Source organism: Callospermophilus lateralis, chromosome 11 (assembly GCF_048772815.1).
Source record: "Callospermophilus lateralis isolate mCalLat2 chromosome 11, mCalLat2.hap1, whole genome shotgun sequence".
In the NCBI taxonomy this organism is placed as follows: Eukaryota; Metazoa; Chordata; class Mammalia; order Rodentia; family Sciuridae; genus Callospermophilus; species Callospermophilus lateralis.
In genome coordinates, this window is record NC_135315.1 from 40,762,116 (window position 1) to 40,780,728 (window position 18,613).

At 36.6% G+C, this 18,613-nt stretch overlaps 1 protein-coding gene across 2 annotated transcripts in view; it reads right to left on the reverse strand.

The window, feature by feature from the left end:
• Nf1 (neurofibromin 1) overlaps window positions 1–18,613 on the reverse strand; it is a 248,842-nt gene that overhangs the window by 191,601 nt on the left and 38,628 nt on the right. For both annotated transcript variants that reach the window (XM_076871835.1, XM_076871834.1), the window contains exons 2-3: window positions 4,497–4,640; window positions 2,211–2,294 (exon numbers count right to left, since the gene is read on the reverse strand). In XM_076871835.1, the coding sequence (XP_076727950.1) occupies window positions 2,211–2,294; window positions 4,497–4,640 (228 nt within the window). The remainder of the gene's footprint in view (window positions 1–2,210; window positions 2,295–4,496; window positions 4,641–18,613) is intronic.

Here is an 18,613-nt window from a genome sequence, read left to right on the forward strand (position 1 = left end):
TCAATTTAATTTCATCTAAAAATGAAAATCAAACGTAGGAAGACATTAACAAGATATTATTAGAGGGAAAAATAAAGTTGTAAAATAAATAAATGAGAAGCCACCATAAAAATCAAGAAAAGCCAACTATTCCATAATATGAATAGGTCTTTGGAGTGAGAGAGAGAGAGAGAGAGAGAGTGTGTGTGTGTGTGTGTGTGTGTGTGTGTGTGTGTGCCCGCGTGCGCGCGCGTCGTGCTGAGATTTGAACCCAGAGCCTTGTGCACGGAGGTAAACACTCAACCAACTGAGCTATATCCCCACACCTTGGATTTTTTGTTTGGTTTTTGCTTTTTTTGAAGTGGTAGGAATTAAACCTAGGGCCCTCTGCATGCTAAGCAAGTGCTCTACTCCTGAACTACATTCCCAGACCTGTACAACTAAAGGAAAAGAAAACAAAACAAGTTATACAAGACTGGAGATGTAGTTCACCACCACACACACATATTTAACAAACAAATTTAAACGTTTTCAATAGCAGAGTAAGGCAAGGAAATATATATTTTATACATTATACAAGTTACACCATAACCAGTTAATAGCATTTCAATTAGACTATCCACAAAGAGAATTAAATCAAACAGGGGCCAATAATATTACTTATCTATTACAAATGTTAATGGAGGAAGCTATAGAACTAAAAAAGCAATAAACCACTCTGGGACCCCATTCAATCCCAGTGTAGCTGAAGTACTGGTAATTTAAAATCAAAGTAACAAGACTGCTACAAATAATTGATTCAGAAGTTTAAAAATTGCCCACCTTCCCATTTTGATCACCCTACATAACAGAGCTTTTGCACTTTCGCTTCATTTTACAAATGCATGATAGCATTAGCAGAAATTAACAGAAGAAACCAAGCTAAAACAACCAGCTGGCCCTGAGTTTTAGTTGAAAACTTATCAACTGTCCCACAATTCTGGAATATGGCCAACAGCTAATAAAAGAGTTTAGAATATTATGCTTAGATTTTGTAGCCTACAGAGCTTCCCTGAGAAAACACAGTTGTATGAATATAATTATTTTCTTTTTAATTCCCTACTGAATACTCTACCTCTTTCCAAATACTTCTGAGTCACACAATTAGTCCCCATGTATCAAAGTTCTTTCCCTTTAGGTTTACTATAGAAAACTGTAACAAAAGTGGAAGATAGAAGCCATTCTGAATCAAAACAAAATCTGAAATTCTGTACCAAAGGCAGAGAGAATAAGAAGTTAATTCCAATATATGTGGAACAGACAGATCTTTAAAAGGAAGTATGCAGTTTATGTATTATGTAAACTCCAACCAATGTTCCAAGAAAAACTAAAGTTATGGAAGAATAGAAATACTCTGCATCACACAACAAATATTTTGGAAAAGTTCAAATTAAATCAGGGTTGAAATATACTGAGAAAATTACTTAGAAGAAACCTGAAAAAAATGATTTGGTTCTCAACTAATCCTCCAAATAACTATTATATATGAGCATGTTTACACAAAACAAAAATTCTTAAGGTAATAGCTATCTGTTCTCAATAGGATAAATTCAATTTTCAAGCTCTTATATAGATTTGTATAGCAGAGTATTAAAACCATATTCAAGCTAGGTGCAATGGTGCATACCTAGCAACTCAGGAGGCTGAGGCAGGAGGAACATAAAGTTCAAGGCTAGCCTCAGCAACTTAGCAAGACTCTGTCTCAAAAAATTAAAAACATGAGGTTATAGCTCAGTAATAGTGCACTCCTGGGTTCAAGTCCCACCTAACAATAAATAATTAAACAAACCATATTCATGCAGGAGGGAAAATAAGATTACTTTTGATCTTCTGAAGTATATTTTTTCACAGTTTCACATTGCCACAGGCCTACGATATCTGAAAAATTCATTAAATTAAATAGCAATCTCTTTATTAAAAAATATTTTCTAAAAATCCTGAGACAGATATCTAGCTCAAACTTAACACTTGTAAGTAAACAATATCTATTTAATTTATAAAATACAAGAGAATAATTTTCTCTTGAAAATCATCTGCACCACCAGGTCAGCTCTCTTAACAAAATGCACACTCATTTGTCTTAAGACAAAAAGGTCATGTGTGTTCTCTTTGTACACACCTATACCGTGGCACACAGATCATTCCAAGTCTGAAGGCACAAAACCTCCCTATATAAGAGTAGATTTACTTACTCCAGCAAGACATTTTTCCAGTGTATCCAATATAATCAACTGAGAGAGATATAAATTTTTTTCTGCAGTTTCTCCAAATATTCTCTAAAAGAAAAGATATTCAAAACATAAAAGTTAGTCGTCATTCTCTACTACAAATCAGCACACTTTTAAAAGGTGACGGACTGAGTATCAAGAAAAACCAATAGGTGGCTGGGGTTGTGGCTCAGTGGTACAGCGCTTACCTAGCACATGTGAGGCACTGGGTTTGATCCTCAGTACCACATGAAAATATTTTTTCCTAATTCTCATACAAAATAAATTCTCAGGCAAACAGAAATGTGGGTATTCTTTAGAGTATGCATTGGCTTTAAAACAATAAAAGATGTTGATATATTTAGGCTTTAGAAATATGTATGATTTAGAGATCTATATCTGAATTTTGAGCATTTAAGCATATTTTAATTCCAAAAAAGTCTAAATTCTTTAAGTAATAAAATGTTATTGCACCAATTACAGTGAATTTTAAACATTCACTCTCCTCAAATTGAATGCTACACTACTTATTTAGTAACAAAAGACTATGGTTTCCATAATATAATTTATTTAGTAAGCAATAAATGAACACCATTGTCATAATATTGTTTGGATTTTTTTTCTTTTATTTTGAAAAGGGTCCCAAATATTAAAATATTTCCATATAATTAGAAACATGATCACATATTCATTTGTGCAAAATCCTATTACTGTACCTTACACACTGTGCAAAAAAAGAGCTATGACAAAATAATAAGTGTATTTCGGTAAATCACTTTAAATTTTATAAAAGGTCCTGTGCTTATTTTTGGAAGAAGTTTAATTTTGTTCCATTTTTTAAAAAAAAAGTTCTTTGTATGGCAAATGATTGTCCATACTTCCAGTTCATCAGTTCTTTAAGTGTACAGTACTGTCTAAACAACTTTCTTAAAAGGCAACCATCAAAGATGATGTGACTATAAAAATGGGACTTTGATCTTCATAATCTACAACCAGAAGTTGTTTCACAGTTTAATACAAATAATACAAATTGAGATTACAAATGCTAAAGACAAGCAGAAAGCTTGTCAAGATCTAGATCAGTTGCTTTGAACAGAATATGAAAGAGGTGGTTAGACAGAAATTGAGAGATAAAAAGATTACCTGAGAGAGAAAACAGAGTACATGTCTGAAGGTACAGAAGACCAGCTGGAATACTTTAAAGTTAAGGTACAACAACAGATTATATAAAATGGGAAAAAAAGAAATTATGAACTTTTTTTTTTAATATTTATTTTTTTAGTTTTCGGCGGACACAACATCTTTGTTTGTATGTGGTGCTGAGGATCGAACCCGGGCCGCACGCATACCAGGCGAGCACGCTACCGCTTGAGCCCCATCCCCAGCCCCGAAATTATGAACTTTTAATAGAGGAATTACTTCATGAAATAGGTAACAATTTGAGGAAAATTATTTCAACAATAGGTTCTCATATTACAGAATCTATCACAGGTGACAAGAGTAAGGAAAAATATTAAGATGCTGATTGAAATCAATTCCACATTTTAGGAGTAAAAGCACATTTTATTCACCATCTACTTTGAACTAGCATCTCACAATCTGATATGTAAATTCAAATAAGAAGCTAAAGAAAAGCACATAATAGATTATACAGGGCTTAAAGTGTAGCTCAGTCACTAGTAGAGCACCTGCCTAACATATGCAAGTCTTGGGTTCAATCCCTAGCACTGCAAAAACAACAACAACAAAAAAAAAATAGCAAAACCCAGAAAAAAAGTTTCTATACTACAGCAAATTCATACATGATACAAAAACCACATAAAGGGCTTGGGTTTTGGCTCAGCAGTAGAGCACTCGCCTAGCACTTGTGAAGCCCTGGGTTCGATCCAAAAGAAAAGGAAAGGGGGGAAGGGGGGAAAGAGGGAAGGGGAAAAGGGGGAAAGGAAAGGAAGAAAGAAAGAAAAAAGAAAAGAAAGGAAGGAAGGTACTGACAACTACAACTGAAAAATAAAATATTTTTTAAAAATCACATAAAACTTTAATTCCTGGAAAAAGAAACAGCCATGAATAAGAGAAGTTTCTAAGGAAAAGAATATAAACCTAAAATGAAAGTTTAAAAATTATACTTGTGCTCTTTTCTAAACTACAACAAATTGTTTTATCTGAAGTCCACAGAAAACTGTTTCCCATATTTAAAAATATGTTGTTCCCAACATCTAAATCAAAACCAAAATGAAGTAAATTCACCAAAACAATAACCCAAGTACTCACCATATTGTTAACGTTCTTTAAGATAGTAGTGAGGCCGCTTATAACCAAAGAAAATTTGTATTTGGAAATATTGATTAGACACTCCTTGTTGTGTTCAGTACTGACTTTGGTATGTGTGTTCTGCTGTCCCGTTTTTATTGGAAGCTGAGGGGGAAAAAAAAATGTTAAGAGCTTAAGACTGAAAATAACTTTTCACCAAAAATCATGACATTTTAGGAAAATTATCAATCAGAATTACTTATATTAATATCTCAAGCTCCAGTTTTCAATATATAATGGCATTTATAGCAAATCTTAAATTCTTTGGACATTTCAATTTTTGCAGTTTTCTTTCTGGAAGCCATAAATTTCTATCTACAAAATTATATCTTTTACCCCAGCACTATATAAGAGGGAATGGTAACTCACAGAAATAGAGCTATTTCCTTGTACCTAAAAATTATTTCATAGAATGTCTCCAATAATATACACACAATCCTTTCCCTTATACAGTGAACACAAATTTAATGTTTTATAACAACAACAGATCAAGAAAAGCTATGCCCTGGCTGGGTGTAGTGGTGAAAGCTTGTAATCCCAGTGACTCCAGAGGCTGAGGCAGGAGGATCACAATTTCTCAACTTAGTGAGGCCCTAAGCAATTTAGTGAGATCCTGTCTCAAAAGAAAATATAAAAAGGGCTGGGAATGTGGTCCAGTGGTTAAATTGCTCCAGGTTCACTCACCAGTATTAAAATACATACATATGTGTGTATATAACATATATATGTATTTACATATATATAAACACATTTATATGTGTACACACACACACACAAATATATAAATATCTCCTAAATCTCTAATCAATAATGGTAAATAAATAGCCAGGCATGGTGATGCACACCTGTAATCCCAGTAACTTGGGAGGCTGAGGCAGGAGGACTGCAACTTCAAGGCCGGACTCGGCAACTTGGTAAGTCCTAAGCAACTTAGACCCCGTCTCAAAAAACAAAATAAAATGAAATAAAATAAACAGACTCAATGGTAAAGTGCCTTTAGGTTCAATCCCCAGTATCAAAATAACAATAATAATAGTAGTAAATAAAGGTTGACTGTTAAGAAATAAGCACAAATTATAACTGGGATTGTGGCTCAGTGGTACAGCACTTGCCTAGCAGGTGTGGGGCACTGAATTCAATCCTCAGCACCACATAAAAATAAATAAATAAAATAAAGAACAAATTATAAAACTTGAAACAGTTAATACTTATTCAAGTAAGAAAACCACCCTCAGCTATTCAACTGAGGAAGTAACAAAACAAATAGTATATCTCATACAGAAAAACATCCTTTGAGGGGCTCACATTTTACACTGATCTGAGAACAGATTAAATCACACTGCCTAGAAATTCATCTCTACTCTGTTCACATTCCAGCTTTAAAGAATGATAAACATATTTACTGTTTTTATTATCAACTCTGCTTGCTAATAGAGAACTCTGGTAAGGTCCCCCACCATGAACACAAACCAACTAACCAACCTGAATCTAACTGTCTCAATTTTAAAATGGCACAAGTAAAGGTAGAAAGCATAAGTGGTGTGCCCAAGTTTGCCAAGTCAATGAAAGATGATTAATTTGACAAAAAAGAAATACTAAATAAAAGGGGGAAGCATTTTTACTTATGGTATAGGGGAGAGACCAGAACAGAAGCTACAGAATTACAGAATGTTAATTTTGCAAATTATGGAGGAAGCCTGGCACCGTGGCACATACCTAATGACACCAGCTACTTGGGAGGTTGAGGCAAATAAGAGATAGCAAGTTCAAGGCCAGCCTGGGCAACATGGTGAGACCTGTCTCAAAAAAAAAAAAAGAAAGAAAAAAAAAAAACTTGTGGAGGAGAAAAGATCTAAGTTTGCCAGGTGTGGTGGTACATGCCTGTAATCCCAATGACTCTGAAGGCTAAGGCAAGAGGATCACAAGTTCAAAGTCAACCTTTGCAATTTAGCAAGACCCCAAGACTCCTGTCTCCAAATATAAAAGAATTGAGGATATAGCTCAATGGTAAAAACGCCCCTAGGTGATTCAATCCCTATTATAAAAAAAGGTTCAAAAAAGACAATTTTAGAAGATGAGAATGGCTGCAATGTAGCCTGTTTATCTCTCCAAGTCCCCACACCCACCGCCTGCAATAGAATAGCAGAGAAACCAGAATAGTAAAACCACAACTCACAGACATCTATACCAAAATGATGGGACAAGTCCCCCACAACATCCAAAAACACACAAAAAAAGAACAAACCACTCACAGTAACAAAACTGGTACACTATAAGAATCTATAAAGAGGAAGTAGAATGCCTGAAGTGACAACAGGAGATTCGCCAAACTTTACTCAGTGAGAAGCACAGCAGGCCAATTTAGGAACATTAGCCGAAACAGAGGGGGGTTTTGCACACTGCAATTCACAGATGTGTGAAAAAGGTCTATGATATAGTTTGAAGAGAATGAGGCACACTCTAAACCACCCCAACAGAATTTTCTGTGATTATGATATTATTCTATATCAGTAATGCCCAACACAGCAGCCACTAGCCACATGTGGCCATTAAGCACTTATGCCATGATTAGTTCAGACAAAGAATCAGATGTTTCATTTTATTTAAATTTAACTTACTTAACTTTAAGTAGCTACAGATTTAATTATTGAACCCCATTAGACAGCACAGTTCTAAATTATCCAGCTGAAAAACCACCCTTTCAAGATGAAAGCCCACACTGCAAAACAAAACAAAAAAACAGCTGCGATTAAACTTCAGATTGACAATCAAGGAAAAGATGGCAAAGAAAAAAGATTCAGATAAGAGTGAAAAAGAGGACGAATGCCAAGAGAGTTCTAAAAAGATGAGACCAAATATTTTTTAAATTTCACAAAAATAATACAAGAGTAAGCTCCACAGCCACGAAGCTACAAAGCTTTGACCTACATTTCTCTCCTATCAATTCAGGAAAGTTAATTTCACATTAAAATGAGCAACAGAAAATAACAGCAATGAAAACATATGTAAAGCTGTTTTTTGGGTTTGTTTGTTCCCTTTTTGTGGTACTTGGAATTTAACCCAGAGGCATAAGCTTTAACCCTTATCTACATCTCCAGCCCTTTTTATTTTATTTTTGAGACAGGATCACACTCAGTTTTCCAAACAGGCCTCAAATTTGTGATTTTTCTGCCTCAGCCTCCTGAGTCATGAGATTACAGGCATACACCACCACATCTAGCAGTGAAGTTCTTAAAAAAGAATGAGACAGAAAAACCATATTATAAGAATCAGAATAACACAAAATAAAAGCATGCCTAAAAGACACATTCACTAACAGATAAAAACTGTAATTATATCAAAATGAACCAAGAAAAATTTAGAAAATGATAAAAGATATGAAATAATGAGTTAAAATTACAAATGAAAATAAATTGATAAAACTCAGGAAAGAATTAGAAGGAAAAAAATGAAAGATCATTTCACAAATTAAATTAACCAGAAAATACACAAGGGAAAATTTACATATATACAAATAATATTTTAGGAGAAAAAGGAAATAAAAAGAAGAAAGTTGTAACATAAAAAAGAAATGGAAAATTATATAATGAAGATGTTATGGTATGGATGTGAAGTGTCCCCCAAAAGCTTACATGTGAGTGCAAGAGGGTTCAGAGGGGAAATGACTGGGCTGTGAGGGCCTTAACCCAATCAGTGAATTAATCTCCTGCTGGTATTAACTGGGTGGTAACCAGAGGCAGGGTGTGGCTGGAGGAGGTGAGTCGGCGGAGTCATGGCTTTGGGATACATATTTGTACTTGACAAGTGAAAATCAATCTCTCTCTCTCTCCTTTCTGATCATCATGTGAGCAGCTTCTCTTCACCACATTCTTCCACCATGATGTTCTGCCCCGCCTCAATCAGCTGTTGATGGACTGAGAACTCAAACTATGAGCCCGCAAATAAGATTTTCCTCCTCTACAATGGTGCTTGTCAGGTCTTTTATTCACAGTAGCAAAAAAGCTGACTAAAATAGAAGATTTGTAATAAAATGATAAAAAAAGACAGGCAAAGAAGATCCAACATATAGGTAACAGGAGCTGCCAAAGAAAGAAACCAAACCAATGAAATAGAATGACTACTTGAAACTGAAAAAACTTGCTGAAATTTTTTTCAAAGTGTAAAAAAAATATTTGAAACTATGTATTTGAAGTGCATCACATACCTGGAAAAACTGATCCAGAGTGACCAACATCAGAACATAGTTTAGTAAAATTACTGAACTGGAGTGACGAGGGAAAAAAATTCCTTAAACATTTGGACAGAAATTAGACTTGGATAAAACTTTACATGAGGAGACAAGAGAGTAATATAAATTTAAGATGCTCCCAAGGAAAAAATGTAAACCAAGAACTTTATATCCAAAGTAATTATCAAGTATAATGATGACAAATTGGTACGGCACACACCTATAATCCCAGCAACTTGATAAGTCTGAGGATGGAGAATGGCAAATTTGAGGCCAGCCTTGGCAAATTAAATAAGACTCTATCTCAAAATAAAAAATATAAAGGGCCAGGGAAGGTTGGACACAGTGGTGTACACCTGTAATCCCTGCAGCTTAGGAGGCTCAGGGAGGAGGCTCATGAGTTCATAGCACCTTCAGCAACTTATCAAAGCCCTAATCAACTTAGCAAAACTCTGTGTCAAGATAAAAAAGGCTGGGGATGTGGCTCATTGGTTAAGCACCCCTGAGTTTGATAATCCCTGGTACCAAAAAAAAACAAAAAGAAAAAGAAAAAGAAAAGTGCTCGGGGATATGCTTCAGTAGTACAGCACCCCTGGATTCAATGCCTCATATAAATGTATGTATGTATGTAGAATAAATAAATGAACAAATGAATCTCAAGAACCCAGAAAATATTATTTCCTTGATTATTTCCTGAGGAATCTGCTTAAGAATATGCTTCAAGTTTGTTGAGAGCCACAGCCGAAGCGGCCCGAGAAAACTTCCAGCTGATTGGCTCACCACAGCGGCCCCAGCAAACTTCCAGACGATTGGCTCCTCTGCAGTGATGCTCATTGGGCTGTTTCCCCGCCCTTTCAGACCACGGAGCTGCTCATTGGGGGACTCTTTTGGCTCCGCCCATGCGACCCAGCCAATCGGCCTCAAGAGTGGGAGAACTGCAGGTTGAGAGGCTCACCGGAAGCAGGTGGTGGCAGTTGGGCTCTGAGGGAATTCCTGAAGAGCTCCTGTGGTGCGGTGTGTGTGTTCTAAAAACAAAGTTTGTTTCTGCTTGACAAGTGGCTCGTGAACTGTGCCCAGCCAGATTGCCGCATTTGGTGGCCCCCACGGGGAACGACTGATGGTAAATGATAAGGTAAACTGCTCGCCCCTGAGGACAGGGCAAGAGGATGGGTAGTCATTTTAAGATTCTTCTTTCGTTTTGTTTCCCTTTTGTTTTAAGTTGCCTGTCCCTGGAGATGGGTGAGACGGAAGAAAAACCGCTCACATCTGAGGAAAAACTATTTGCATCTGAGAAACAGATAGGGAGAAAAGTCGGATGGACATTTCAGGAGGATAAAAAGGCTGATATAATGAATTGTTCCATTTTTGTTTCATTCTGTTTCGGTTTTGTTTGGTGTTATCTTGTTGGGTTGTGTTATCTTCATAGTAGAAATATGGTATCAGAAATTAGTAAAAAACAAACCGAAAGAGTGTTAAGTAAATTGTTAAAGGAAGGAGGCACCCTAGTAAAACCAAGAACAGTTAGGGCATACGTCGATACAATACAAAAATGTAGCCCATGGCTTTTTAAGGAGGAGTTGTTGAATATATTGCAATGGGACCATCATGGTGAAGATTTAAGGGAGAGGGAAAAGAAAAACCCAGGAACTCTGCCAGTTGGCACATTGCCATTGTGGATGATGATACGATTTTGTTTGCCTAGTCCAAAGCCTTCAGTTCAGACTATGGTAGAAGACGTGTTAGATCAAGTAAAAGAGAAGATCTCTCAAGCTAGTCAGACAGAGGAAGAAAATTTAAAGGAGGAAAATCCATCAGGGGAGAAGTTACAACAGGAGGCTGTTACTAACACCTTTCTATCACCAGAGGGCATAAGTGTCCAACCAACAGCTCCACCTCCATATGCTGGGAGGCCCCCAATCCCCATAGTTGATAGATGGGATCCTGAGACAGGACTTCAAAGAGGGTACTCTGTTATCAAAAAACAGACAAGGACCAGGTGTTTACCCACAATATCATGGAGAAAGGCATCGGGCTCCATTGCCAAAAAATGGACGGAGGGGGCCTAATGCTCCGGGGCCCATGACCACAAATATACGGGGCACTGGAGGAACCCAGCAACACCATCAGGGTAGTGCCCAGGACACATTATCCATTAGATCCCTCACTAGACAAACTAGAGGAAGTGCAGGATTTGACATCTGCGCCTCCGCCAGAGCAGTATTAACTCCAGAAATGGGAGTTCAAATCATTCCCACAGGAGTAAAAGGACCTCTTCCCCAAGGAACAGTAGGCTTATTATTGGGACACAGTTCTTCTACTCTAAAAGGACTTATCATAAGTCCTGGGGTAACTGATCCAGATTATGAAGGTAAAATAAAAATTATAGCCAGTTTTCCAAGGGGTATATCAGTAATTTCACCAGGAGATAGAATAGCACAGTTATTAATAATACCCAGCCTACATGATAAATTTTCGAGTCGTACTATAGAAAGAGGTTCCAGGGGATTAGGCTCCACAGGTGTAGATTGGGCTATGCTTTCTTTAAATTTAGATTCTCGCCCCATGCTAAAACTAAATATCCAAGGACATGAATTTAATGGGCTACTGGATACAGGTGCAAACCTTAGCATCATCTCTCGTCAAGAATGGCCAAAACATTGGCCGTTACAACAAGCCACTCAAATGCTTCCAGGCCTAGGAGTGGCGACTAATCCCCATAGAAGTGCGATGGTATTAGATTGGAAGGATCCTGAAGGATGTAAGGGAACTATACAGCCATATGTATTGGATCATCTTCCTGTAAATTTATGGGGACGAGATGTCCTAGATCAGTTAGGACTAACATTAACAAATAACATCAATTCAAATGCGTCCACTATTATGGCTAGACAAGGTTTTAGGAAAGGAAAAAGATTAGGAGAACAAGAACAAGGTATAGCAGCACCAATAACAAATAGATCAAGGGACAGACAGACATGGATTGGGTTTTCAGGAGGGGTCACTGAGACAATAAAAATTACTTGGACATCAGAAAGACCAGTATGGGTTCCTCAGTGGCCCCTGACTAAAGAAAAGATACAAGTAGCCCATGACCTGGTCAAACAACAATTAGCAGAGGGACATATACAACCTTCCATATCTCCCCATAATACTCCCATTTTTGTCATCAAAAAGAAATCTGGTAAATGGAGATTATTGCAAGATTTAAGAGCCATTAATAATGAGATGGCTATTATGGGACCTGCTCAATCGGGGATTCCTCAATTGTCTACTTTGCCACAAACCTGGTATGTTTTAATTATAGATATTAAAGATTGTTTTTTTTCAATTCCAATTCATCCTGAGGATAGTCCACGTTTTGCATTTACTATCCCTGCACTGAATCATGAAGGTCCTGATCAGAGATATGAATGGAAAGTACTCCCTCAAAGGATGGCTAACAGCCCAACTATGTGTCAAATTTACATTAACAAAGTAATCCAGTCACTTAGAAATCAAAATCCTGAATTACAAATATTTCACTATATGGATGATGTATTATTAGCACACAAAGATAAAAACACATTGCTAGAATGTTATGCCACACTTACAAACTTATTAAAAAATTATAATCTAGAGATAGCAATAGATAAAGTACAATTAAATTTTCCAATTAATTATTTAGGAGTTCTATTATCCCCAACCATGGTTCGTCCACCAAAAATTCAAATACAAGTAGATCAACTCAAATTACTTAACAACTTTCAAAAGTTATTAGGAAACATAAATTGGATAAGGCCTTATCTAGGCATACCAACAGGAGAGTTGGGACTTTTATTTGATACCCTAAAAGGTCCACCAGTTCCAAATTCACCCCAAATGTTAACGCCTGAAGCAAGAAAGTCATTAAAAATCATTGAAACATATATGAAAAATATGCATTTGGATAGACTTGATATAAGTTTGCCTTTATTATTTATTGTACTACCAATAAAAAATATTCCTACAGGAGTATTTTGGCAAGAAGGTCCATTATTATGGATACATTTATCTTATTCTCCTAACACTATTCTTACTAGGTATCCTGAGGCTGTAGGACAATTAATACTCAAAGGAATAAAAGCAGCAAAGGGAGTGTTTGGAATTTCTCCCAATAAAATTATTACTCCATATACTATGGATCAAACTGATGAGTTAGCTAATGAGTTAAATACTTGGGCAATAATCATGTGCAAATCTAATGTTTCATTTGATAACCACTTACCATCTAATCCTTTGTTGTCTTTTTGGTCATCGCATCCTGTAACTTTTCCAAAAATGACAAGAAAAACACCTATCATGAATGCTCCAAATATATTCACTGATGGGTCAAATAATGGACAGCAGCAGTAGTTACCCCTGATCAAATTTTTATATTTTTAGTACCCAAACAATCAGCTCAAAAGGTAGAGTTTAATGCAGTATTACAAGCTTTTGTGATGTTTAAATATTCTGTATTTAATTTATTTTCCAATAGTATATAGTTAATGCCGTAGTATTCCTTGAAGATGCTGGTAGGATTTCCCCTTCCTCTACTGTTTTCTCTTTGTTTTCCACCATTCAAAGTCTAATCTGGGACAAAAAAGATCCATTCTTTATGGGACATATCAGGGCACATACAGGATTGCCTGGAGCCCTTAGTTTGGGGAATGATTTAGCAGATAAAACTACACATGACATACATATTTTCTCTACACTAGAAGAAGCTACAAATTTTCATAAAAGGTTCCACGTCAATGCTAATACTTTACAAAAGTGTTTTAAAATAACTAAGGAACAAGCTAGACAAATAATAAAACCTTTTTACCACAAATTAATCTTGGAGTCAATCCTAGAGGACTGATATCTAACGATATTTGGCAGATGGACATCACACACTTGCCAGAATTTGGAAAATCAAAATATTTGCACGCTACAGTTGATACTTCTTCCGGATTTTCGATGGGCTCCCTTCATGCTGGAGAAAAAACTAAAGATATTATAGCTCACTGCTTACAAAATTTTGCCACTGTGAGTGTTCCAAAATCGTTAAAAACAGATAATGCCCCTGGTTATACTTCTACTTCTTTTAAACAATTTTGCTCATCATTTGGCATTACTCATATAACAAGAATCCCATACAATCCACAGGGACAAGGCATAGTTGAAAGAGCTCATCAAACTATTAAAATGTACTTATTAAAGCAAAAAGAGGGAATGGGAAGGGGTATATATCCCCCAAAGATAAACTTAAAATAACCCTTTTTACTCTAAACTTTTAAAATTTGGATTCTTCAGGGCTTAGTGCTGTGGAAAGGCATATGTGTCCAAAAAAATGTACATAAGCCCAAGGTACTTTGGAAGGATATTCTAACAGGACAATGGAAAGGTCCTGACCCAGTGATTGTCTGGAGTCGGGGGTCTGTTTGTGTGTTTCCACAGGGAGAACAGCAGCCAATTTGGATTCCAGAGAGATTAACTAAAGCAATTTCTACAGACCAAAAAGAAGATGATTTGGCTCAAATCCATAACAGCTGATATCCAGAACTCCAGTTTGGCTATCCTTACATCTGAGACAGTGGTTCTCCCACACCTGGAGGCTAATGAAACCAGGATGCTTTTTTTATTTATTTATTATTTATTTATTTATTATTGCCCTTTCCCACATCATGAAGTTCTATTTTGTTTTTTGAACTCATACAGACTTAGGTTAATATTTTGCTGATCAGTTCTATTTTTTGACTATGGAGTTTTTAAACATTGCAATGGAGATTTCACCTGTAAAAAGTTACAAGGCCTTTACTATTATGTGTTGTATGTATTATATTATGTGTGCACACTTATGTTTTGTGTTGTATGTTTGTATGTGCATATGTCCATATATCATATATGAAGAGCGCTCATGAAAAATGGATCCAAATATTTTTTTTCTATGTGATTTAAATGGTTTAATTTAAATTGGGTAAACAGCTGTTGAGGATTGTTTTAATATGTGAACAAAAAAGGAGGTTAAATGATCTGTTTGTTAACTTTTACCTTTTCTTTTCATTATATTTAATAATTCTGTTCAGGATAATGTAAATTGTTCAGAAAATTGTTTTCTTTTAGTGCCTGCTGAAATGTTACATAATTTTTTCTTTAGCCATTATTGCCAGAATTCCTATCTTCATCCCAGTGCCGGTAAAAACAAAGATAAAACCAAACTACAGCTTCTGCAATAGCTATCACTGAACTCCTTCAGAACTTGCCTCGACTATGTATCACTTGTATGCATGTGCACTATCTGTTGGTGCAGCGACTTGTGGTAGTGCCAGGGTATTTTTGCTGATGGTGTCATCGGTGGTACAATTTTTCCAAAAGGAGCCATCAATTGGCTTGATGTATCCTCCTCCCATCTGCTTGTGATGGTCGTTCAGCTAAAATTTGGGGGCCAACAGAGGTGAGGCAAAGAACCTCACCCCCCCACACTAATACAAAGGCCTATCCACAGGTGTGGCTGTATGCTGGACCAGTAGTCAATGACGGGAATGATTCAATTGCAATGGTACCAACCTAAGACAGGAGGCTGACACCTTGAGGTCAGCTCATCCAATGACGGATAAGGAACATATATAGTATTGGACAACCTAAGGCAGGCACGGTCCCTAAGCCACATGCTTGTTGTTTAATTAAACAGAGAGGGGGAGATGTTGAGAGTCACAGCCGAAGCGGCCCCAGCAAACTTCCAGCTGATTGGCTCCTCTGCAGTTGCTCCCAGATGCTCATTGGGCTGTTTTCCCGCCCTTTCAGACCACGGAGCTGTTCACTGGGGGACTCTTTTGGCTCCGCCCAAGCGACCCAGCCAATCGGCCTCAAGAGTGGGAGAAGTGGGGGTTGAGAGGCTCGCCGGAAGCCGGTGGTGGCAGTTGGGCTCTGAGGGAATTCCTGAAGAGCTCCTGTGGTGTGGTGTGTGTGTTCTAAAAACAAAGTTTGTTTCTGCTTGACAAGTGGCTCGTGAATTGTGCCCAGCCAGACTGCAGCAAGGTTACCAAAACAACTGCAGACACATGCACCTTAACAGGAACCATGAAATACATATTTCCTAAAGAAGTAAGATTGGTGATAATAAAGGAAAAACATAAATATTATGGCTATGTGTAGTTGATAATACAGATACAATTATCAAATATGGGGAGTCGGTAGGGGAGTGCATACAAAAAGTAGAATATGGCCTAGTGTGGTGGTGCACGCCTGTAATCCCAGCAGCTCAGGAAGCTGAGGCAGGATCAAAAGTTCAAAGCCAGCCTCAACAACTTAGGGAGGGCCTAAGCAACTCAGCAAGACCCTGTCGCTAAATATAATATTTAAAGGCTGGGGATGTGGCTCAGTGGTTAAGTGCTCCTGGGTGCAAACCCCAGTACCAAAAAAAAAAAAAAAAGTAGAATATGTTTTCTGATTGTCTTAAATCATAGTAAAAAGGTATTAGTTCACACAAAATGCTGGGAAGAAGGAAATGAAGAGGGGAGGTTATTAGTTCATTTCAATATTGGTGTTAAGAGGACAAAAAACACAAATTATGCTGGTGTGTGCTATGTCAATTTAGTTAAGCTGGGAATCACTTTCCTAGAATCCCATTCACCATATGGTTCTGGGTTAGAGTTGGCCTAAAGGAGAATTCATACAAAATATGTTTAAAATGTGGAAATGAATCAGCAGCTATTATTTGGTGAAGGGTTTCCCGGTCAGATAAAGTAAGAGACAGATGCATAGGTGTCCTGAGAGTTCCAGCTTTTATTCTTGCTCTAGCTCACTAGTGCTCACCACTAGGTGCTTGGCTGCAAACTTACAGAGGTGATAGCTATGCATGGCAAGAGCTTCCCATTAGGATATACTCAAGCTTCTCCCTTCACCATCCCACTTCAAGTGCCTGGATATTCTTGGCTTCTCAGATTTCCTTAAAAAAATCAAACTTGTCAGTCAACCTACTGTTTAGTGATTCCTTCTCTGATTTTCCACTCTCCCTTCCAGATCTTCACCTCACCAGACCTCTCAAAGTTGTATACATACTAATTTCTATAAGTTTCTTATTCCATTACACAATCTACTTCTCTGACTGAATTCTAGTTGATACACAAACCTTGCTAAATACTAAAATATATGTTGAGCCTCTCAGCATCACCAGTTGCTGTGTGCGCACAGAGGACCGAGCTAGCTTTCAATAAACACCTCTTTGCGACTTACATAATAAATAAATAAATAAATAAATAAATAAATAAATTATATGTTGAGAGAGCAAGCAATATCAACTATACAATGACACTTGAACAAAGATATGTATGAACATAAATGTAATATAAACAGTATGACAGAAAAACGTCCAAATTTAATGGAACTATGATGTCGTATCCAAGATATATCTTTAAATCAAAAAAAAAAAAACAAGGTGAAGAAAAATGTACATGGTATGCTACTATTCATCTAAGAAAGAAAAAGAGATTTACACATGTTAAGAAACAAAACACGGGCTGGGTTTTGGCTCAGCAGTAGAGCGCTTGCTTGGCACATGCGAGGCCCTGGGTTCCATCCTCAGCACCATATAAAAATAAAATAAAGGTATTGTGTCCAACTACAACTAAAAAAATTTTTAAAAAGAAAGAAACAAACAAAACAGTAGAAAGAAATATAAAACAAGTTATTAAATTGTCAAAGCTAAGTGGTTACCTTTAGAGACTGAAAAGAAATAAAGTATAGGTGACAAGAATAGATTCCATATTCCTATTTTTTACAGATTTCATTTTAGAACTATGCAAGTCACAAAAAATTAAAATTTTAAAAAGCAAATCTAGAAATCAAAACCAAACTAACGAACTAATTTATATCCAATTCTTTAATGGTAAAATCACAAAGAGGGAAATTATTTTAAGTGACTTTAAATTATATTGACTATACATTTCTAGTACTATAGGAACAAAATAAAATGAAGTTAAATTTTAATACTGTATGTATTGTGGATCTAAGGAAGTGAACAATTATGAGCTCCTTTAATTCTATCACTCCTACGATCATTTTCTTAAGAAACTGTACTTCCAGCATGGGAGAAAAAAAGGAATAGGAAAGTAAAAACCCTATAGTCTTAATTTGAATTGGAAATAGCTACATAAACTCAGTTTTTTGTTTTGTTTTGTTTTGTTTTGTTTTTTTGGTACTAAGAAAATAGAACATTTTTTTACCTATGATGATCAATCCCCTAGTTAGAAACACCCCTAACCAACTGTAGATGGACACATAACACAATGCATTTTATTTTTATGTGTTGCTGATGCTAGGCAAGCGCTCTACCGCTATGCTACAATCCCAGCCCCCCAACTATAACTTTTAAATACCATTTTCCCATTAAGAGGAACCAGGACTCTGTGATATAGATTCAATGTCTGGGGCAAAAGAGTACATGATGAGGCTAGAATGTCTTGTCATATACCAGATAGCAAAAAAGACTAAAAGGTTCAAGTCAGAAAGGTTCAGGACTGAATTCTAAATAGGCTCACACTCTCTAAAAATGGAGTAATTTGATCACTGCCATGGACAGCAATTTCAATTTATTGAAACATATCTAATATGTTTAAATCCATACTTCTGCTTCCATGTAGGATAAAAGTAACTTACAGCAAAATAACACACCCTTTCTCAAACTGAGCTTCAGGTCAAATGTCTACTTGAAACCCGGCACAGTGGCACACACCTGTAATTCCAGCAGCTCAGGAGGCTGAGGCAGGAGGATCACAAGTTCAAAGGCAGTCTCAGCAAAAGCGAGGTGCTAAGCAACTCAGTGACACCGTGTCTCTAAATACAAAATAGGGCTGGGGACGTGGCTCAG